Source organism: Varroa destructor, unplaced genomic scaffold, assembly GCF_002443255.2.
Source record: "Varroa destructor unplaced genomic scaffold, Vdes_3.0 BEIS01000007.1, whole genome shotgun sequence".
Lineage (NCBI taxonomy): Eukaryota > Metazoa > Arthropoda > Arachnida > Mesostigmata > Varroidae > Varroa > Varroa destructor.
In genome coordinates this window covers 10,925,955-10,949,735 of record NW_019211460.1, presented here as the reverse complement: position 1 = coordinate 10,949,735, position 23,781 = coordinate 10,925,955, and the positions used below count along the sequence as shown (strand labels likewise).

The 23,781-nt window shown below is 40.8% G+C and overlaps 1 protein-coding gene and 1 long non-coding RNA gene across 4 annotated transcripts in view; one reads left to right on the top strand and one right to left on the bottom strand.

Moving 5' to 3' along the window:
* Nucleotides 1-2,125: 2,125 nt before the first annotated feature.
* Nucleotides 2,126-23,781, bottom strand: part of LOC111254740 (protein turtle homolog A-like) — an 87,827-nt gene continuing 66,171 nt past the window's right edge. Inside the window, exons 9-15 of one of the 3 annotated variants that reach the window (XR_002675160.2) lie at nucleotides 19,654-19,771; nucleotides 19,223-19,367; nucleotides 14,393-14,583; nucleotides 8,801-8,913; nucleotides 7,964-8,156; nucleotides 7,289-7,586; nucleotides 2,126-6,612 (exon numbers count right to left, since the gene is read on the bottom strand). Coding sequence is in view for 1 of the 3 variants with exons in the window: in XM_022815899.2 (XP_022671634.1) it covers nucleotides 7,507-7,586; nucleotides 7,964-8,156; nucleotides 8,801-8,913; nucleotides 14,393-14,583; nucleotides 19,223-19,367; nucleotides 19,654-19,771 (840 nt within the window). In the remaining 2 variants the exon portion in view is untranslated. Of the gene's footprint in view, nucleotides 6,613-6,691; nucleotides 7,587-7,963; nucleotides 8,157-8,800; nucleotides 8,914-14,392; nucleotides 14,584-19,222; nucleotides 19,368-19,653; nucleotides 19,772-23,781 lie in introns of those variants that run through there. The other 2 variants (XR_002675161.2, XM_022815899.2) reach the window with 2 other exon arrangements.
* Nucleotides 15,635-23,179, top strand: LOC147754304 (uncharacterized). The gene is made up of 3 exons (XR_015317165.1): nucleotides 15,635-15,966; nucleotides 20,710-20,866; nucleotides 21,648-23,179. It is a non-coding gene; the product is annotated as an uncharacterized LOC147754304 (long non-coding RNA).

The following is a 23,781-nucleotide window of genomic DNA, read 5'->3' as shown; positions in this document are numbered from 1 at the left end:
GTATAGTTTGTGTAAACAAATACATAATAAAGCAGAGCATCATATAGGTCAACAACACTCGTGTCTTGTACATAGTCAAAATTGCTCTGAGATAGAAAATGACCACGCGGCAGAAGAGCAAAAATGACTGATTTTAGTTTTACATCTTTTCCCTGCCCTAGCATGCAATGCAGACAGGAAGCCTTCAACATATACAAATGCTCTATGTTGTCCGTTGTGCATAGATTTTCTATTCTAGTATACGGGCTTAAATTTCGTCGATCGTTGGGCACTTTGAAAAGCCCGCCAAAATGTTTCGACGTGCGAGAAGTAGCGGACGTCGCCGATAGATCGCTGTTAAGCGACCATCAACTTCTAGTCTAATGGTACGACGTGGTACAATACTGTGTTGTTGTACTCTCTGTCGACGCGCCGATGCGTAACACGTAAAATTTTAAATATCATTTTTTTTTTATCCGATGCTGCTAAAAGGAAACGGCCACAGGACACTGCTTAACTAGTGGCACGGCAACTATAGACAAATTTTTTTGTCTGGTTCTGTTGCCCCTGTCATTGTTCTTACTGCGGGGTAACACCGACGCTAACAGGATGACAATTATAAATGCAGCGCAGATGGATTCGTAAATGGAATTATCTGAGATTACAAGAGGTATTTCGTCGGTATAGACCTGCTTTTTTTTTTGGTGTTAGGATCCCAATCGAAAATTTTAGAGCTCGCTATGTCCACGTAAAGGACGTTTAGCATCTATTGAGATACGGTGGGTGACGACAAATGCTTAGCCGGCAGTATGGCTTGTCTCGGTCTTCATGAAAATGTTCCTTACATTTGTACGAGAACGAATTAGCTTGTTAGCTAGAGAATTTTACTATTTGTCAAGTAATAAGCAGACACTCTGCTGGAAGCATGTAACATAGAAGTGTTTAGATGTTTCGAGAAATAGATCCGTAGATTTTCATCTGCATCAGTATTTTGACTCGTTCAATCATGTGTCAGTTGTCAGCAGTTACCCTTTCACCAGTTATATTCTTTATAGATTATAGATAGACTTTATAGATTACAGAGAAAGAAAAAAGGGTTATAGGCCCATTGGTTCGATCAACTGTCGCTGTTTTTAACCGAAAAACGACTAATGATCCAAAACGGAACCACCTGCACGTTGAGCCTACAGTTACATACGAACACGGATGCATGCGTCATTTCATATGGTAACAGCAGCAATAACAACAAAGACGAATTTGTTTGTTTTGTTAACTCTAAAATGTCGCATATTAGTCGTCCCTCGATCCCAAAAAAGCCGTTTGCGTTTATAAAGCGGCCCGCCCCATTTCGGATTGACAAAAAAAAATTTCATACAAATTGAAACTTGCTATTTTAAATACAACTCACAACGAAGGGGTGCTTGCATGTACACTTTGCTATAAACGCAAAAAGCGTTGTGAGCCTTCAAAGGGGTCACACGCAAAAGAGTATATTCAGTTATATAGCCAAACAAAAAGCTGATTCACTCTAGCTTTCAGTTAGCCATCTTCGGAACCTCATAGCCTGCGTGTTTTCGAAGGAGGAAGCCTTCTTTATATGACAGGCATATTAATGCTGCTACAAAAAGCTACGACTTACTATTGGAAAGCTAGATGTTCGCTTTAGTATGGTTATCGCTGATTTTCCTGACTCAAAAGCTCATTTGCGACTGAACCGCTACAAAAAAACCTGGCTAGCCGAGTGGCATTCTTGAAGTCAGTCATTGTTTTGACGTTTATTAGTGTAGATGATCCAAAACTTCTTGATATACTGCTACGCGAAGCAAAACGTGTAGCTCAAAGTAGCTTTTAGGAAGTACCAAATTACTGAATGATAACTGTTAATTTTATCTACTTAGTAATTTTATTATTATTATTATGCAGTGTTACATAATATAATTATATATTTAGTAAAGTTGTGACGCATTAGCGGTTTAGAGCAGAAATCGATGGAAGAGGTTACATCTTGTCCTGTTATACTGACACAATCTCTGCACTAAATTTCATCACGAAGTACCATTTCACTTCAGTCATGACATGACACCACTGGAATACTATAAAAGTTGTCCTATTTCTTATACTACAGTCAATATGAAATACGCTGCTATTGAAAAATAACACAAACGTAGATTTATTGTTATCGTGAGAATTACAATTGCCATCTCATGCCAGTTTCAGCGTTATCGATTTGCCCCCTATTGATTTTTACGTTATTATTGTTATTACTACTGTTATATATATACAATTTGCTGGCTTTCAACTCTTTCGTTTCGAAACACGACTCAATGCTTACACTTCCGTATATCTTCGTTCTAGTTTTTCTTCTTCCCCTTTTTTACACTCTAACCTCTTAGAAGAGTTCGATCTATTTATGCTTATTGAGAATATACAGCTCTATTTATATTATGTATACTAGGTTTGCATGTATTGGTTCATTTACTACACTCATTTTCAATGTAATTAGCAAAACACGCTTAAAAGTGTCGTCTTCATCTTGGAGCTGTCCTTATTATATTGGGCTCATGTTTACTACTTCTCTCGCTAGGCAACCCTTCGTTTTATTGAATGACCCGGTATCAGCCGTCGATTACATTAGAAACGGCCAGTCATTGTATGTCGCCATAAGTGATATATAGTCACGGATAGAAAATTACAATCGTTTGATTCTGGTTTTTTTTTTTGTTTTTTTTTTTATAAATCTACACACTTTATGTATCTGCCTCCGTCTAAATTCTATTTGCACGCTATCAAATTGCTGCTTCTAGCCTTCAATTGAGTTAACTCTTAAATCTACTGTTTCGAGGCATCGAGGTTAGCGGATCGCCATTTTATACTTTTAAGAACTGCGAAAAATCAATTGAAACTGTTGATGAAGGTATCCTATTATGAATCACACTCGTCGGGTTAAACACTTACTTAACTTATCCGTCAGCCAGAAATCTCAATAGATCTGAGCTAGAGAATCGCTATGTCAACAATGTCAGTTGTCATTTGGTGAGCTTCATTTTTTTTTTTGTAGCAACGCCATGCTGAAGTAGCTCACAATCAAAGTTAAGTATCTCCTATACTGGCTATGACAACCCTTTGGGGTAAAATCATTATCTATCCATTGTCTGTCGATAACGTTACACTTCTACAATATGGCTATTGTATTCAAGCATCGCTGAACTTAGACGAGACTGAAATCATTGCCGAAAATTAAACTAACTGTAACAATAACAACTTTATAATTATCGTTTGCTCTAATAGCCATACAATGATCAGAATCAGCCTTATACTTCGAAAGCTGTTAAAGTTGGCCAGTTCTTTTTATAGAAATATGCAATTTCTTCCCAAAAAAAAAACTTCTAGCCAAATTTAGAGATAAAATCCAGTTGATTTTTTTTGTGTTTTTTTTTCGTTCCATGGATCCACTAAGACTGGAAGAAAATCGTGTAGATATGCTAATAACGGATACATATATATATATATATATATATATATATACGTATATGTATATATATTGCAAGGGATAAACTTCCGCTTAAATCTCACTTTCTGTTAGAATTAAGCAAAAACTGAATGGGGTAATTTACGGTTGCTTTAATGCTATACACGGCGGTTGGCGATAGCAGACTCGTGGCATGTCCACGTACTATATAATTGGACAAGTCTTATCCTCTATTATCCTGCCATATGTCCTATAGGGAGACCTTTCTCAACCGTCACAACATTTCTCACTGCTGAAGCTGTCGCCTTCCGTTTGTAGGATGGTTTTCCTGATGTGCAAACAGCCCTAAACGTTCATTTTAGACATAATGTAGAAATCTATCTATAGTGTACTGTTGACTAGGTTCGAGCAATGAATGCGGAAAAACAGGAGTTTGCAAAATTCGACGGATTTGGGATTTGACTAGATTTTTGATCGGAAATTGTATGTGGGAAAAGGTGACTCCTTTCTTGGACGTGCAACACTGGACGCACGAGCGTCCGAAAAATATGCCGAATTGTTTAAAATGAACTTTAATTTAATTTAACTTTAATCTGTTAATAAAGCTATAACAATACGTTACCTTCCTTGTACGCTTAGCTTTTTCTATGATGATCTTATGTGATGCGGGACCCCTTGTGCTTCTACAGGTCAGAAGAACACGCACATTGTTGTGCTTGTATTTTTTCTTTTTGTTAAGAAGCAAAATAGCTGTGATTAGTGTCCGTATTTTTATGAGAACTATTACCCAAGAAGATTAACGAAACATGGGTGTGCTTTTCGGAGTCGATTAACGACTATTACGAAGCTAATTGTTCCATATTAAATTTTCCGTTTTGCGATGGGTGCGCTCCGCTATATCCAGCATATGTACCTACGCATTGCTGAACTAATCCTACCAATAAAAACGTAATTGCCAACCTTAGCTGAACAATAATCAGTGCCCCATTAATGGATTGGAGACCTTAGGAAGCGCAGCTTTCTTTATAAAACTTACGCGTCGGATACCTTTTGCGCATTGGCAGCGCGAACGGGTATTTATCAACGGAATGACACGACGAAACTTATTAGCTAACGACGACTACAATACAAAACCTAACAACGCCCATTTGTTTCGAATAACTGGGCTGCCATTTGGAAGGGGGATGAGTAGTTTTCGATGAGAGACTAAACATTCTCGCGAAATTAGCCGGGTCGCAGGAATGTTTAGGATGAGCTGTAACAAACGCAGATGCTAGTTCGAAAAGTCTCTCGGCGATTCCGTATGCATGGCTGGAAATTTGCAGATAGGACTTCAGTAACTAAATGAATGGAGAAGATCGAACATGACAAGGGCACGGCATTTGGACACAGTTTCATAAGAATCGACCCGTCAGGACTACCAAGCAAACGATCTTACGATGGATTTACTTTTCTATTTAGAGCGAGGCGAGTTATTAATAAGTCTACACAGGTGCATATAGACGTGCTTTCAAACCAGGAGTGGATCGTGTGAAGATGATAGGTGCGCTACTTCCTCTTAGGGCCTCTGTGCGCACCTGATGTTACGAACGCATGCGTACCACTGTGCCAAACAAATAGACGCCTACGTTTTGGCATCATTTTAATGGGAGGGCCTCATCGTGTCTCTAGATATGCCTCTTTCGATAACGTACTCTTGAAGGATCACAAGGGGGCGTCCGGTCGCTCTTTCTAGAGGGAAGCAACATTTACTTGGCTTCTGAATTCGGCTGACTAAACATCAACCATGGCAAATTTTCATTCCGCCGTACGGCTATGAGGCGTCCGCTTACCCAAACCGAAAAAGCCTGTTGTCGCCGTCCAGAGTCTGTGCTGTTGTAGCATATCATCCGTGTGTTATTTGATGGCTTGAACATACAACAAAGCCTAATACATACCCACGGGTACGCTGATGAACGAACCTTGAATTATAGGCCGTTCAATAGAAACACCTAAATGTTTTCATCCGTCTGCCAACAGACTGGTAGAAAGAAACCTAGCATAGTGTGTACACACGTGCGGTTCAGGACGTTCATGCCCTGTTGTATACACACAGCTATAATGATAATAAGCTATTTCTATTCGTGTATAAATGTTTATGGTTGGGACGCATTCTGTAACGATATTTTTCACTGAAAAAAAGTATCGAAAAAAAAAAAAAAAAAAAAAAAAATAGCTATCCACCGGTTGTTCGAGTCTTGTCGTAACGTTGCCTGCGATCTCATATTTGCATCTTTTTCTTTTCATCGTCATTTTCGCCAACGATTCTTTAACGCTTCGTAGCTTTACCACAGCATTATAGTAACAGTTTTATTATGGAGATAGATGCATTGTACGTTTTTCGGTAATAAGCGGACGCAAGCAAGACGTGGGTTGGCGAAGGTCAAACGCTTAACTTTTTCTTTAAATTTTGATCTCTCTTGGAACGATAATGATTATCATTTTTTTTTTTGGCACATTGGATTGAAACAGACCGAAAAAAGTGTTCGAAGCTCTCTGTTGTGATTCAGTATAATAGGGTGATAATACTAACAATAAGCATGTTTATTTTTAATCAGTTAACTTCACCGTTTTTTATATGCATATCGTGCACTGGCCGTTTCTGTACAATTATTTTTATTAGTTGATCGAACATTTTTACATGCTTGCGTTTATTTGTTCATAGATATATATCCGTGTTGTTCTCTTCATCTAGATATAGAAAGTTTTGCCCGTTCTGATACATTGTACATGCTCATACATCTGATGTGTGTATGAATCCCTTGTTGTACAATTGTTCATTCCCATGCTATCTAGAGTACGTGTTAGTATGATAGCAAAAGTTGAATTGGATAATGCGACAAAACTCAAAAAGTAGCTGAAGCCTGAACGTCTAAACGTTACGAAGCCTCGGAGCAGCTCAGAATGCGTGCGGAGACAATATTGTAATGTACGGACGGGTTGACTGATTAACAGAAAGGGTAGTCCAATTTAGGTGGTTGCGGTAGCGGTTGTAGGTGTCTTTTTTTTGCTGTATCCTACGTGTTGTTGTCCGCTAGACCTTGTGGTTGTTATCCTGCTCGGCGATGTCCTGTAGGACGGTGACTGTTCGCGGCTTTTTTCTTCTCCTGAATAAGGCACTGGCACTGAGCCGATACGTAGAAATAACGAGTATAAGTACACGTTCATTGCCAGTCCGACCGCAAGAAATGAGGATGTGTCAAAGAAGTGAAAAATCATGTTTTATTAGACAGGGTTTTATATAAATCGTATTTAGGGAACGTCCCTCTTGCGCTCTTTCGTTATCCCATACCATCCTGTACGTCAAAAGTTTTGTCATCCGGCCTAAACTGCGTAGCTTGGCAACTAGAAAGTAGTATCTATAAGAGTAGTAAAGGGTACCGTACTTGACGACCTCCGGAAGAGGTGAATTTGCATGCTAAGTGTATCGCTTACACAGGCTTTTTCCTTAGTGATTAGGGAACCTAATTTAACTTAACCTGGTTGCAAACATCGAGTATCGAAATGTTCTCCGCCGTTTATAGCTTATGCGGATCGACACTGTTACGTAGAGTTCGCGATTCAGCGTCCAGAAGTTGTACACGTGCTAACCGCAAGTAAGCTCAATATTGTCATTACTAAAATAACCATCGATGTAGGGTAAAACAAATCCCAGAAACGATAGTAGCAACGTCGGTAGCTCGCAGCCGCTAGAAGACATTTCGTTTTGTCGTAAACAGTAATTTTTAAGTGCAACTCCCGTTAAATAAAGCAATGTGAAAATCGAGATGCTTTTTCTAGGTAACCACTATTGGCAGTTACCTGCGGAGCAGTCCTAGTTGGCGTCCGGGCGAGCAACGAGGCTTCGTGGCCCCTCGTTGCTGATTCTGCTTGAAAGAGTGTGATGAGGTCCCTGTGATATCTAGGGGCGCAACATGCGCCACATCGGGCGGGGGCGCAGGCAGAGACGGCGTGCTACCATCGGCAGCAAGGTCATGGTGACCACCCTCCGTTCCACCAAAACGCCCTCGCACGCACCGCTAACTTGTCACACAGCAGGCTACGAACAACACAATGATAAACATAATGCTGCCAACCGTCACAGAAGTCTCCACTACGCCTGTAAGTGGTCGTGCAAATCCATTCGTCACAGAACGATCCCATCGCTTCATCATTATGTCTAAATGTGTATATATATATATATATATATATATAGATGTATAGGAAGTGCTAGTATTGAAATAGGTAGTATTTCATGAAGGCCATGAAACACTTCTTCACGCTAACGTGTTCTGTGACATGATAAAAACAACTTGATCGGAAAGACAACGAACTTCATCTTTCATTTCAGTGCAATTAATTGTGAGCTTCGGGCTTTTGCAAAGGGTTAAAACCTTTTAAAAGTTACGCACGCCAAACGGAAAGTATGTAACTTAGATATACTCCTCTGTATGTATGTATGTATGTATGTATGTATGTATGTATGTATGTACTAACCATTAGTGAGCAGCTTCGATGGCGGGGAAATTGCTTTGATAATAACCCTAGCTGGTTCAGACCTGCCTTTTTCATTCCGGGCAAATATTAGCACTATACATTCGGTGGCTTCCGGTAAACCGCGTACCTCAAAGGCGGCGTCGCGATCAGATGACGCATTGAAAAGAAGTACGCCGGAATCTGCATGGCGAACCTGTCGATGTATTAAGTGCACAACAGACATCATTTAAAAAGAAATACTTTTTACAGCAAGGTATAAATTTAATCTAATGCTGGTTATTCTTTTATCATCTCAACCCAATTAAACTTATGCTGCTATGAACCCAACGGGCCAGGTCATCGGAAGCTGGACTCCCCAAAAACTCTCTTCTACTATATTTCTAGTGAATTCTACTATAGTTTTCCCTATTCTACTATATATTACGTTGCCAAACCAGAATAGTATAAATACACAATGCGAAGGCATCATCCCTCATGGTGGCTTTAAGCGCAATTAGTTTAGCTATCCATTCACCTGCAAAAAATTATCCCTCAAGAGAAAAAAATACCCGGGCAGTTTTTTCCTGTGTACATGTCATATAGGGCTATCCAACCTGAACTAAATAAGTGCTTCGAATTAGCATTAGCTAGCCGTTAAGCATTGTTTTAGACGCTAAGATTAATCTGGTGATTTTCACCTTCACAGTCTGGAACTACCTAATTACATATGCACTTTTAACTTACATACTATCCATGATTTAGCAACTAGAAAAAATGAAGCGTTCAAAGTATTCTCTTTATAAACTTAACTACATTGAACATTATGACGGGCTGCAGAAGCCCTCCACTTAAACTTGCCTCCACTTGGTAGATCTCTGCAATGTGTTCCCTCGACGAAGTATCGCACTCAAGGAAAAACCAACTTTGGGCCTGATTGACAACCTGGCACTCTTCTAATGCCGGAGGAACGCCTGAAGTAGACGAATGTAAAATTCTATATACGCTTATTGTTTATCGCTATGAACTAACCTATGGTTATCACTACACGAAAGAAATATGGTTCCTGCGCAGGGCATTTTACCCGATTGTTATTGAACTTAATATCCCTACAAAAGAGAAGAGATAAAATATACGTCCCAAAAATACGTTCTACTTGACACTTCTAACTAGCTATCGCGGCAGTGGGAAAACATGCGTCAGAGAAGCCCAGTATCTGCAATGCTGCTAGGCCCAACCTCAATCATCGATCGTGTGCTACCTTAATTTCGATTTGGTTTGCGTTCAGCTGAAGTGAGCCGTTAAATTTATTCTGCATCACCTTCTCACACAAGCAAGTGCCTGTTTTAAAAAATTGTGTTGTATATTTGCTTACTGTTTGTATTGGATAAAAAACAGGCGGAGTGAAAGAACAATTTTTTTCACCCCTTCTAATTTTAGCCAACCTGAGTACGAAGCTGTTACTTCCTCCTATTGGCCTGTTGTCGTCTTCAGTTCTTCTCATTTGAATCTCCGAAACTATGGCACAAAATTAGGTGACTGTCGTTCACCATACGAAAACCGCTTACCTCAAAGCAGGCCATCCCTATAAAATTAGTGTTCGGTATTTTATACATGTGGTGTATAATGCCATCATCCGAACCTAATGGCAGCGGCTCGACGTTGTGCTTGTTAGGATTTCTTACGAGAAAAAGTTCACATCGGTGCAGTTACAGGAACGAGAGGATATGTCTATGCTACAGGTCGTGGTCGCAACGTTACCAGTAGTAAAAGAATAAAGATATGAGTTGTCATAAACCGCGTAAGAGCATACGTTTGTGTTTTTCCGACCATGATCATTATCTCGCCGACCACCGAATGTTTCCTGAAGTGGTTTCGCGACAAAAATACCAGATTATTTCTTCTCTATATGAGCTTGGTAGAGTTTTATCTAGCAAACAATAGAGCGGTTCCACGTGTTATTCTATTTCCATAAGTAGAACATTTATTTAGTTGGCCAAACCGAACGTGTACGGCTATATAAAAGTCAGACGTTAGTTGTCGAGTGTGCAACTCACGTCGTGTCGCAGAAAAAACGCCGAAAACCCTATCAAGTGTCTATATATATATATATATAGGGGCGTTTCGTGCTGTTAAACCCCACTACCATACCACTAGTTCCCTGTTGTAACCAGAAAAAAGGAAATTTGCGGCTGTCTCTGATGCGCTGAGGGTACAGAGGACAGGAGTGAAAGCCAAAAATAAACGTACTTGTAGGCATTAGAATCACAGAAACCATAAAAATGAGAGCAGTGTCCCTTCGTCTGCAACGGTTCTTACTGGACCAGCGTCTTTGCACGGGTCTAGTGGTAACGGAACTTTGTTAATTCGCTATTGAGCAGAAACTTCGAATTCGTGCTCACCATCTTCCAACAGAGTTGTACATTTCAACAGTATCTGTAACCATCATGTCGGTGGATATCTTTCCGTTAGTTTGCCTGTGTTAAAGGCCAACCGTTGACTGATCGATCTGCACTCCGCATAAGCGTCTAGATCATCGTAAACGATGGTTGGTCGTCGCTGAACGAGGTGAACAGAGCTTGTCGCCACTGGGGAATCAACCAATGTGTCAACGGTAACTAGACAGCGAACGAAGCCAAGTGAACGTTGGCTGAATACTTTGATAGAGATTAGAAATATGCTTTGTAAGAATGGCATGTATGCGTATGTAGGTATATGCAAACAATATAGTTTTGGGACTTTCGAAAATGCGACACGAAGGTATACAACAGAGCAGTAATCTCGGAAATATGCTGCACGAAGGTAGCTCGCAGATCTGCAAAAGTTCGAATAGCAATTTCTCGGAGCTAGAAAGATAGAAGAAGAAAACTTCCGATCCCAAATGATATTAGTTGGAGCAGCTTTTGACGCTCCCGTTGGGGAACCTTTCATTTCACTTTTGTCAAGTCAGCCATCGTATGGTAGCTGATAATATTTGAAGCACATTATGTTCATATATGCGCGCAAACTTTCAAACTTTTCCATAATAGTTGATAGAGAGTGTAAGATTTGTAAAGATTAGCATTGAAATCGATAGTTATTTCTAGCTAAAGATCCACGCATACTTCGCTAGTCAGCCAACTATGCCAATATCCCAGTTGAATACAATAGAAGTAATAAGCTAGCAATATATGCGCGCGTATAGTGAGGTAATTGTTAACGTTCCATTATCTTGGTATCGATATCGCACTTTTGCTGCTACCGCAACCAGCCGAGATAGGAAACCTCCTTATCACGATCGCTGTCAAGATCTACGACTACCCCATGTCTGTGAAATACGTGCTTACAGATAAAAGTGCATAGTATGTTGAAAACGTTAGGTGAAGAACAAGTTGTTTACAGCGGTCACGATGGCTCGTCGCGAGCGGAACAGAAAATCCCTCACAGGTTAGGTTTCAAAAAAAGAAGCTGTTTTCAATAACGATTTTTGCAAAACATCACAAAAGCAAAACATTCTTAACTCCTTCTGCTCAGCTGTATAGACAGTAGTGCAGACTATATTTTTGGTACCTATCGATAAATTTGGAAATGTTTTTCGGCCGCATCTAGCCGATAAAGCCTTTCCGCTGAATCTTCCTTTGAAGAGAAATTACAAATGCACGAACGAGGGCTGTGCCCCGTGCCTTTACAAACTATGAATACTCAAGCGTCGAATGGACGAGAAGGCAACTCATAGTAACGATAGGAATCATAGAAGAAATGACAGGCATAATGTTTGCTTCCTAAAACGCGTTTTACATATCGAATTATAGTAGATTAAAAAAATATTAAAATACATTTCTGTGTTGTTAGTTTTATAATCAGATTTTACTAACGCGTGTTGTTGCAAGTTCAACACGGTAACAGTTGTCTTCGATAGGACAAGCTGGCTTATCTCGAATCTTGCAGGCCCCAGAGAACCGGTGTAGTATTCGTTTGGTGGAGATATCTGTGTTAAAGGTGTGTATACGGTGTTAGGTACAATTGTTGTCGAAATGGTGTAGTGATGACATGTTCGCCTACTTAATTATCCGACATAAAAGTTACATCGGATCAATTGTCTCTCTCTCTTTTGTTTTTAGTTCCACACTGCGTTGCTTGCACTTTCATGCAGTCCGTCATTACTAACGTATATCCATTAGCCTCGTAATGGAGTCCAGGGCCCCCCTGGCGTCATTGCGATGCGTTTCGAAGAAGTAGCAGAATCAAAGATCTACATATGCTCGTTTTGTTAGCTGGTCATCGTTTTCTACGCGAACGTATCGACTACTCTGAGACTCTATGCGGCTTTCAGAGAATAGCGGCAACAAGAGCGTTCGCTGCCGCGCTATGGTGCTCGCAGTGTCAGGTAGTATTTCCCTCTCGAATTTCTATTGTTGACAGCAGAACGTTCTACTCGCACCTGTGACGCTCGCCGTTGCATCGTCGTGGAGGATCGTTGTAATAGGACCTGGGACAGGCGTTAACCAGCGTCTTGTCCTGCTATACTAAAAAGGTATTGTCTCCAACCAGAAGCCACACTATGTTTCAATAGAACAAAGTAAATGTGCGGTGACAGGACACAGCGCCGTACGATCGCCGTCGGTTTCGACACAATGCCAGAACGTTGGTTCCCTCTGACGTAAGTCTTCATGTAACGCTGCCCTACCCCCCGGTCTGTCTCCGTCTTTGGTCCGGACTGTATGTGTCCATTTTACTGCGTTGACAGCGGCTCGGTCCATTGGTGTGAGTCAGCCGCTTTGGGAACGATGTAAAGGCAGCGGCGTGTGCGTGGTTAGAATGATGGCTATAGATGTCTCACTGTAGTAGCAAGCCGAACTACATCTCATAACGTTAACGCTAAATTGACAGACGACGCGCTTTTTCGCGAACACGAAACAAGACACCTCATCGCCCTTGTGCCTTTACGCCATCATATATATATATATGTGCGTGTGTGTGTGCGTATGTATGTTTGTGTGTGTGTATGTGTGTCTGGGTGTGTGTGTGTGTGTGTGTGTGTGTGTGCATGAAGCTTTGTATCAAACAGACGGGTGGTAACCTGAAGGTCCTAGAATACGTCTGGTCGAATGATGAGGATCCGATACGAGACGAAAAAAAAAAAAAAAGAGAATACATGGTACTGGTAACGCGGAGCCGACTTGCTCGTAATAGACAACTATGACAGCGCCAACAACGGGCCACAGAAGTAATAAAGGCGTAGCGTTAGGTATCCTTACAGGGAACGGGGGTGATGAGAAAAATCCTGATAGATCGACGTTAGCCTATTGTTGCACAAGCTGCAATTCCTACCGCCAGGTGGTCAGGATCTGCTAGGAATCGATAAGGGCGTACACATTACGACTAGTGCAATTGCACTGGATCTTGCATGACGAAGTCTATACGGACGAACGATCAGCGAGGTATATATTTGATCGAACTTATGGCTTAGCCTTTCCCACTACCCTCTTAACTAGGTGTCGCATCAATTTTTATATACTACGGATGTGATTAGCTAAAAAAAAAGTTACTATATGTTTAAAACCTTTAACACTTGTAGCCGCGAGCTAAACTTTAAATGAAGATTATTGCTCAATTAAAAAAGCCACACTTGAATGTCAAATGACTTTTATATAAAAGTATCTATCTGTACTTTTGTTAAAACTCTATTATTCCTGGCAGTTTTAACAATCAATCGTGTTTATATATAGAGAATCTAATTTATGAAAGCTTCTAATAATTTCCAAGTCAAGCGTTAATGAACGAAATTTCGACACTGGTGGGATTATTATTTATAGACAAACGCCAAAGGAGTTTTTTTTTGCGCCTATATCCATGTTTGTCCCCCTACCAACCGGTAGGTAGTATTTGGCGACTGAACCATATTTGTGCATAAAAGCTTAATACTGAATTCTTGTAAGTGTCCACCTACGAGGGAACAACACATTGGCTTACAACCACTTTGTATCCCTCAAATCGGATTCTTAGCTGAAAGCAAGAGGCACCATTAAATGAACCATAACAAATACATATGGTTGTTTGAAAACAAACTAAATAACATGCTGCTTACCACAGACCCAAACCGATTGATAAGAGTCAGAGCGCCGAATCCCGTCGGAGTTCCGTATTCCACGATTCTCAAGGCTGGACCCAGGCGATTACTAATATTGTTATCGTTTTTAATTAGGGCCTAGATTGAAGCGTGTTCTCGTTGTGCATAAATCATGCCTCTTACCACTATATATGTGGGATCAATAAAACATACTAAACGCTTGAACGTTTTCGGTACTATAAAGTAGTCTGCAGAATCTATACGCATACCGCGGTTTAAGTTCTTATACGGCATGCGTTATTTCGGCTCACCTAGCGTTATGTCAACTCTGTGCCTATAACACTATGTTCAAATACGACATGCTCCCATTAGAGAATTAAAAATGGCCGAAGCAGGCAACCTACTAGATGCAGTTCGTGGCTCCATACCGTATGGTTGTACGTGGAAGACGCAGGGTCTGGCTCTGTCAGACCGGTTCAACGCATTCGATGCCCAACACTCAAGGTCCGCTTCCTCAGACATCGACGATGGCGTATAGAACAGAACAGATGTTGATTCGTTCATTGCTTTATGGTCGCGAAGAGTGCGGCGTTCGCTGCAAGAAGAATTTTCAGGAAGTTTAAGTTCTACAAGTGGTGGCGACAAAAGTCAGTATCGTCCTTTAGCTCTGTGTGAGCCCGTCGTTGCATAAGTTGGGAGCGGAAACTCCCATACATTAGGCCACAGTTTTGAACCATGTGTTGTTCTGCAACAGTTATAAGGCTAGCATAACTTAATTGTCTAATTAAGATCGAGTACGTAGCCAAAGAAGTTAATTAGTTCCTCGTAAATGTAAACTAATGCTTAGGAAACAAGCATATTATTTATTCAAGTGTTGAAAGCATCGTTTTCATACAGACATTAGAAGCTTGCGCGGTGAGAAACTTGGCGTTACCACCGCTACAACTCACGAAAAAAAATAGTCGACACACCTATATTAAATGTAAAACGTAAGTTCGCAGCTTTTCGAGCTTACATAGACTTCATTTCAACATAGTTCAATTTATTTGGTTCTATGGACAAAGCAGCGTCAGCTTTTCAATGGCTTAGGATGACTAGTTATAGTTAACACGGCCTCACTACAGCAATTATATATCTATCTAGTCCAAAATGCCGGTTTTTCTGAAACTGCAACTTTCGAAACTTACTGAAACGGCCATTTGAGAGCTTCCGTATTAGTTCGCAAGCACTCACGACCTTCTACACCTGAAAGGCTCCGTGAACCAACCCGGGGAATTGCGCATATATTTGGCCTAATGCACTTTTAAGGACCAAGCTAAAACCCTTCCGTATCTATGATTTCTTTCTATTTCTCAAACTTCTAGATTTGTCCACAATTCCACTGGACAATTATTGTAACATAGACGCTCGTCTATAGGACAATAGCTGGTGTTCGTCTTCTTAAAAGCCTGATGCAATGGGCCACTTTATTCATTGCTAGACGCACCTTCTACAAAGTCTGACTTCACACCCCTAAACTATATACATTATCTTACATACACGTAACGCTCTAATGTTTAGTTGATGTTATTACTGCCTCGACATCACATGACGTATTCACGCGTCGTGTGACGTGAATACGTCATGTGGCACTCAGTCACGAAACGTGTCAGACACGTTTCGTGACTGAGTGCACAAACGAGTTCAGTGTAGAGGCCGAGTGCGCGCAGAGAGAAATACGTATTCTCGATGTGTATGTGACTGAATATTATCTTTGTATCTACGTGTCGACCGTGGTACCGGCCGGAAAAACAGGTCTTATCTCCCACCTACTGGTACCGTATTAGACAGAGAAATCCGTCCATGTATCAACTGTACAGATCCAGTCATACCGCCGCCAACGTTGGTAGAATAGTTAAGTGCGCAAACATCGTCGTGATGACGACCCATGCACACTTCATCGTTGACACAAACTCGTCATTCAAATGCTATTTACACGGTAGGTAAATATGCTCGACTAGGATAAAGGCGACAGGCGGTGTTTGGGCCCACAAATCGTCTGCCATATCGTACCGAATAGCATAATCCGTGACTACACCTCGCTGACGAATTGGCTTTGCACTGCTACCGAGATCGTCGCTGAGGCTCCATATTTAGCTAGATGACTGACGACATGTCCTCCTCTTTTGGTACTTCGGTGGCCTGTTCAATTGCTAAATCTGTAGAGTATGTACAAGATAGATATTTAAGCAATCCGAGCTAATCATTCTATCTGAGCATAAATGTTGGCGAAGCGCTGAGGGTAAGGACCGTCTATAGATAGGCGTATATTTACATCAGAGAGCTTAATTCAAGCTTAATTTAAACTGCCAGGCCAGGAATCTCTGAAACTTCTCGCCTGCCCTATATTACTTCAACTTTTTATGTCCTCTTTTTAAGCCGCTAAACATTACTTCAGGCAGATCTTATCTGGGTTTTCTCCAACAGACCTATCGAACAAAATGGTGATAGCATGTCATGAGAATGGTTTGTCGGCAATTGAATTTGAATCTGCGATGGTGCCATGTTCATGGTTTGTGTAGCACCATATTCAGAGATGCCCATTGGCCACCCAGACCACGTCGGCCCCCCGTTCTTAGTCGAATTCATAATCTGGAACTTCGCTGAAATTGGCCACTATTCATTCTGTATACTGACCTCTGTATCTTAAATCTTAAAAATGCTAGAATGAGTAAACAGAAAATTTAACATCTAGTCTTAGCTGAATTGAACGATTCATTCTGTTCGTGCTAAAGGTGATGCATGCGGAACGAAGTATGACGCGAGCTTTTTCTGCTCTTTTCGCTTTGGCCTTCTTAAGGCTAAATCCAACGAAACAGCAGCAGGGGCAGCAACAGCAAGTTTTCGATCGATTTGCTAGGCCAATAGTTTGTTGTATTGGAAATGTGTCCTTTTAAACTAATAAACTATATATCGAAAAATCAGACAGACACGATCACATTCATGAAATCTACCAAATCACAGGACTCTGTTCTGGCTGAAAGCCATCGTGCTGTGGGTGTCGTTGACAGATTTATGCCCCGACTGTAGAGGGCGAACTGCTAGATGAGTAAATGGTCTCCGAATCGTCTGCTCTGTCCCTCTAATCTGTTTCATGCATTTACGATGGTATCCCCGAATAGCAAGATTATTTTAGAAAGTACCGTTTCATTACTGCACTATTTAGCATTTATGAATATTAAAAAAAATTCAAAATATCCCAAAAAACCCCTAGGCCAGGTACAAATTATATCATCTAATTAGCGTCACCGAAAGCTGATTATACGGCATAAATCCGACAAAAACAACAGGGGGCGAAATAACTCAGGAATGCTTTTGAAAACTTTTTGGGTACCCTTGTTTGGTAATCTGAGAAAACATGTCTATACGGATAGCTCTGCTAGTCGATAACGAAACCTGAATAGCAAAGATAATATAATATAGTTCGATTATAGTACGTATTTTCTTTATGCCGTGTTCTATTAAAACGAAACGATAAAATAAAGATTAGTTAAGCAAGTGGGAGATGCCGATATGTGTACAGCCGGCCACCTGGCAGGCAAGCAAAAGTTAAACACGCAAGATCACCTAGGCCTCCGAAGCCCTCAGCAGCCACAAACGACAACTGAAAAAAAAAAGAAAACCGTATTTCTACGATAATCTTTATACATTGCTCGCTTTAAGTGTTTGCCCATTTTCTCGAATCATCTTTTCCCGCTTGCCACTATATAAAGTGTCTGACTATTATTCGTGGCATTTGTTGTGATGATTCTGCTAGCTTAGGTACGTTTATCAGGGGTATTCGGTTAGCGAGTGTTCACTCTGAGCTAAACTATTATAGATCAGACCCAAATACAGTTTTAGCATGTTAAAGGGGAGGCATGCAACGGTAGAGGGCACAGTATGTAGGAACACAGCAAGAAGTTGCCTCCTGCAATATATAATGTATTAACGTGTACGGGACTAACAAGTATACCGTTCTCGTAAGTTCATCTGGAATGCACCGAGATACATTATGTAAAAGTTAGCTTGAGCTATTATTTTGAATTGAGCGGATTGTGGCCGTTGTGATATTAGAAGGTGGTTTATGAGATCGCTATTTGGATTTGCACGAGTGCACGTGCACGTCGCTATCAGAGATGATAGCTATAAATCATGCTTTATTTGTCGAGTGTACAACTGAATTAGTGAACTTTTTAGTGTCCGAGCACTTTTAATTAAATTAGCGCGCTTTCAGGTGGGTGAAACGTCTAAACTATACAACAGTAGCTTTGATAAGACAATTCATTTCTATAAACGAACCATACATCTGGAATCCTTATGATCTAATATCCAAAAATTTCTTTCCAAGATTTTCCTGATTTGTTATCCAAAAAAATCCAAAGATTTGGTTAGTTTTTTTATTAGATATTAGTTCAAATCCAGTTGAGTATTGTCTCTGTTCACAGCAGCAAGAGGGAGCGTGATACCATTATATTTCACAGTTACACAAGGGTAGAGGCTCAATTTTTTAGAAGTACAAACATTGATTTTGAAAAAGCGTCGCATTTTAATGACAGTCACCAAAAATTCCCGTCATGGCGTCCTGCGGCAGTTCATAAGAACATTGATGTATAATTGTATAATACATGTGAAGGTTGCCAGCGTATTCGATGAGCTTTACATCACTTGGTAGCGATCCAGCATACGGATATATCCTAGGCAGGTAAGATTGACTTATATCATCGTCGACTCTAGCCTGGTACCATTTTAAGCTAGTATCATGAATACCTCGTTTCTAGTCTCCTCTATAAAAAGTGCTTCTCTGGTTATAATATGTATATAGTGGAAAAAGTGTGTACGCGCAGCTCTGTGCTATGCTTAGTTCGGACATGTATCGAATAGCTAGCTATACGCAGGTAAAATTGTCCACAGGGAAACTTCGTCATGCCGGACCAAGTAAATAACTTCTTTAGCTTCGTAAGTCGCCCAACTTATTTCAAAGACTATGCAAGCAGACTATAGAACCTTGATCTGTAGTTTTTTTTTTACCTCGTTCGCAAGTCTTATCCCATTGACCGGGCTGACTATCAATTGCCGAAACAAAGTAAATTAGATACTCTTAATATAAGAGCTCTCCAAAGGTCAATCTATGGGGCTCGGCCCTGGAAGGAGCCAGCTTTTGGGAGAAACGGGTCAACAGATTTAAAATCGTCATATATATTCAATTAACGCACCCGTTAGTAGCGTTGCGCACAAACCAGCTAAAGACGAGCCGATCACGTGGGTCCGCGTCCATTTGACAACGAATAATAAGCGGCGATTTTGTAGACGTAAATCGATAGTGTGCCTCGACGACCTCCGTTCGGCAGCGCGGTGGATCTATGGGTGGAGGGGCAAATGGAACCCATCGAAACGTAATTAGGTTGCTTTTTCTCTAGCATATTTTTTTTTGGCAAGTGCATACGAAATGGAGGAAGAAGCCCTAGCATTGCGTTTTTATTATCATCAGTGATACTTTATGTGTTGGGTTTTACATCTGGTAGCGCCGGAACCCGTCACCTTCGGACCTAGAGCACAACGCGTCCCGAAATTACCAGACGTTATCTACTAAGCTATCGCGGAAATGATTTCTAATACTAGCATTACGTATCTGATTGAGTCTCACACTGAATGCGTAGTTCGACGTCGTTGCTCCGCATACTGCCTAAGGAGTTCGAGACATCGCAGTTCAAGCGACCGTTGAGTTTAACTGCGGACACATTGCGAAGAGCGAGATAGGTGCCCTAGAAAAGCCAGAACAGATTGGGTCGCGTTAAAACTGACACATTATCGGACTGAATAGCCTTCGACAGCGCACGGCTCCAAGTAACAAGGTCATTGTAAATGCTGGACTGCAAATTCACACAAAACTCAATCAATTAGATCTCGAGTGACAAATCTAGAGCAAATTAGACATTATCAGTTTAGCTTTAAAGCCTTTCATTTCGGTCGCATGTGGGTCGATGGTGAGAAAAACCACAGTTCGTTTACACAGTGAGTCATAACAGCTTTACAAATCGCTCTCGATAATCTACGCGTTTGTTTACGAAAATCGCCAACGTTGCATCCCTAATGACAGCCTCCTTCGGTAGAAATCTACTGTTGATCTCTGCGCTCTGCTTTCTATAGCACCCACGTGTCGAGGCTGAAGCTCTCCACGTAGTCACGCAGAGACCACGAACTCCATCTATAATAAGATAAACGAATAGTCATGGTTGAGCTGCGTGATTTTTTTCTACGACAGCCAACCATCTGTTCAAGTCGCCCCTTTCTTAAGAAGTCTCGAACGACACAACCTGTCAAATAGCTGAAACCTAGCCCTGGGACACGTATCAGGCTGTTGCTATCCTTGCAACCTATGCACGCGACTGTGTCTAGTTAACGAGAGCTACCGTAGGCAGGGGCATCTGTCTGTATGTTTAAACATTGTTAACGAACCTGTGTGTGCCTAAATGCAGCCATTATGTGCACCAACTATCAAGTAAAGACTAACTTGAAGCACTAGTGGAACAATTATCGCTTCGAACGAATACTGTTCCTTCTAATAGGTTTTATCTTCACTTGGCCGCATGTCCCGTTCCAATAAAATCGTGTGAGATCACTTACGGATTAGCGAATTTACTGTCCGCAACTGTCTATAAGGCCTATATCTAATATGGAGCTCTGTTCACATGTGCGTCAGGCAACGTTGAAATGTCGTCTTGAGGTAAAGCACCATAATGGTCTAGTGGATGCATTCGTGTCCACAGCAACTTGGCCTATCCGACTTCCGTTCTGTGACTCGCAGTATCAACCATATCTCATGGGGCAATTCGGAAGAGATCAGCTCAGAACGATAAGTAAGTATGTCTTTAACTAAAGGCGAATAAATGAGCAGAGGGTGCAGAAGGTAGGGGAATGCGTGTTATACGTAAATAGGAAGTTAGCTTAAGTGAGGCCGATACGAAAAAGGGATGCATTGCTTGAGCAGGATAGTTGAAAAACCAACGTATAGGGAGGCTGGGAACAAGTTGACGGAAGCCCCTGAAATCCGGCGACCTAACCCGCCGATCTGGTCAGTTTTGTGTACTAGCGATTTGATGAATTGTGATCTGTGAATGCTACAGAAACATCACTATTTCGCCACAATCTGTACATAGATACGATGAATCACTGTTACTTTACCGAACTTTGTTTGAAACTAACATAACACATTTCAAGGGATTATATATGTGGACTAGTTTGTAGCACCTTTGATACTCGACATACGAAACATGTTACCATGACACAAAAACTGTTAGAAATTCAAAAAAAAGGCTATGGGTTAGAATGCTGTATGAAGCTGTGGAAGCTATTTATTGTTGTGGAAGCGTACATTGCTAAAATGTTACTTGTGTAGAAATCTATTACATATTGTGCGCTGTCAAGATCTCTTTTCAATGGGCCTCTTTTTATATTTCTTATAATATTTTACGGTTTCTCCTGCTTTCGACGCCGTTTAGACATGGCCTACTTTGGACGATGCCGAAAGAAATCAATATATATGATACAATAAAAATTCTACCATATTTCGGATCATTGCTATTTGCTTACTTTACAATTATAAGTCGCATACTTTTGTCCCCTTTGTTATTGCGACAGGGCTCAGAAGACGACAGAAGTTGCGACAGAAAACTTGAAGCAGTATAGCCCGATACCATAAGCGATTGCCCTCTTCCCAAAGGGATGTTCGCGTGATTCCTACAACATCCCACCAGGACGCAACAAATTACCACGGTCGACATCTTCCCATAACAAGGCTGTATTGATTTGATTCAACGGCTGGTGTATTACGTTAACAGTTGTCTCCCAGTTCTTAAAAAGGACAAGCTTACAATAATTATCTTATTATAATTCGCTTTATTATCCGCTCCTGTTATATATTCGATATTGACACAAAACATAATTGAATGAATAAGATATCTGTTTTGATCACCGCAACCTTCATGAAGAGTTGGATGTTGGCTATACGACAAAATAGCCACTACCACGATACGCTATGTACTAATATAAACTAAAGAATCATAAAGAACTACTCGATTTTGGTAAATGATAACCGAGTATGATAAGAGCGCAGTTTTTTACGATAATAGTGTTATTCGCACCCCAACCCGCTCATCATGCCCTGCCTATCACGCCCCATTTTCACGCCGTCATTCTACAGCTTAATAATTAAATTAAGAAATTATACCTGAAACGTAAAATGCGCTAGCAAAAAAAAAGGGGTACCAATTCGCGAGGCTGTACTTCGGTCAATACTCTCTCTCTCGTTGCCAGTGAGGTCCCCTATTGACATTAGTTATCTTATCGATAATAGGACACATCGAGCTGAAAAGGGCAGATGCTTTTTCTATGGTGGGAATCCGAGTAGGTGTAGTTGCCCCATCTTGTTAATAGTTGTTAAGAGCGGTTTAACTCATGTCGAGGTAAACGTAATTTCATTGCACAAAAAAAAGAGCTCGCGCAAGCCCTTGACCTACACAAAACCTAGTAGTGAATTTTATAGAAATTGTTTTGTCGATCTCGATCCTAAGTGCCATAATTTTGGTCAAGAAGAACCCAACACTTCTGGCCAAATCTACCGATGATGATGGTACTGATCGCAGTTATAGAAGTTACCCACATGCCTAGATTTAAAACATACTGCCCTCATATGTACACCGTAATAGAAAATAACAAAAACGACTGTAATATGATGCGATTCTATAGAAAAACCATATGGCCCATAGACAAATAGAACGGACGTGGCTAGTGAATCCTCAGAATGGATGGGCTGTTTAATGGCACCTGATTGATTATCAGCACGAATACTGCCTTAATGAAGAATCGGGGAGGTTCTTCTTTTCTTAATTAGATCGAACGCGTATAAAACGGAATTGTGAACATAATAAAGGCAATAGCACATACTTAGCTTAATGCTAATTATAAGATGACAATTGTGCCGTGTGGTCTTTACGTGTTGTAAACGTATACGTATCGATAATGATGCAAACGTCAATAATTTTCTTAATTCGTGGCAATGTACAATTCACGTTTATTTCTACTGAACGCCAAAAGGGATATATTTTTTATGCTTCTTACTAGATACGACATTCTGAGGTTTTGGACCTACAGATATGGCCTATAGGGTTGAGTTTCGTAAGAACTTGCATATAGGAAGATAACAAAGAGTTTGCTCTAGAACTCGCTTACTTTGTAAGGTTGCACCATGGACGGAAATGCAAAAATACAAAAAGTCGGAGTACAATTTCTCTCTTGTGACCGCTGGTCAAACCGCTTCACAGAGTTCCTTTTCTCTTCTGACAATCGGTAAGCTTATCGCAGAGGTTCCGTTCCTCTCTGGATAACGAAAACAGAAAATCCCCATTACTTACATTGGGGGAAATAACGGATAGAACGGACTCTACCTAGTGATAGTATATGTGCATAAAGCAGAGGCTATCTCCAGCTTCCGGCAGTTATAGTCGTGGGCTTTGTCGTGATACGTAATTTGTTCAAGGTTAGGGCTACCTTCAGAAAGAATACCAGCGTTAACATAAGGTGGGCTAACATTGAACCTGTTTCATGTAGGATGACACTGGACAGTGGCAAACGCCGACATGATAGTGAATCTATTTGTATCATTGCTGGTAAGAGCATGGTCTAGAGATGCACAGTGTTCGCTCATGTTGATAGTCCGTTTAGCCTCTATGTGTTATAGGAGCTTTCGTTTGCTACACTATGTCTTTTAGTGATT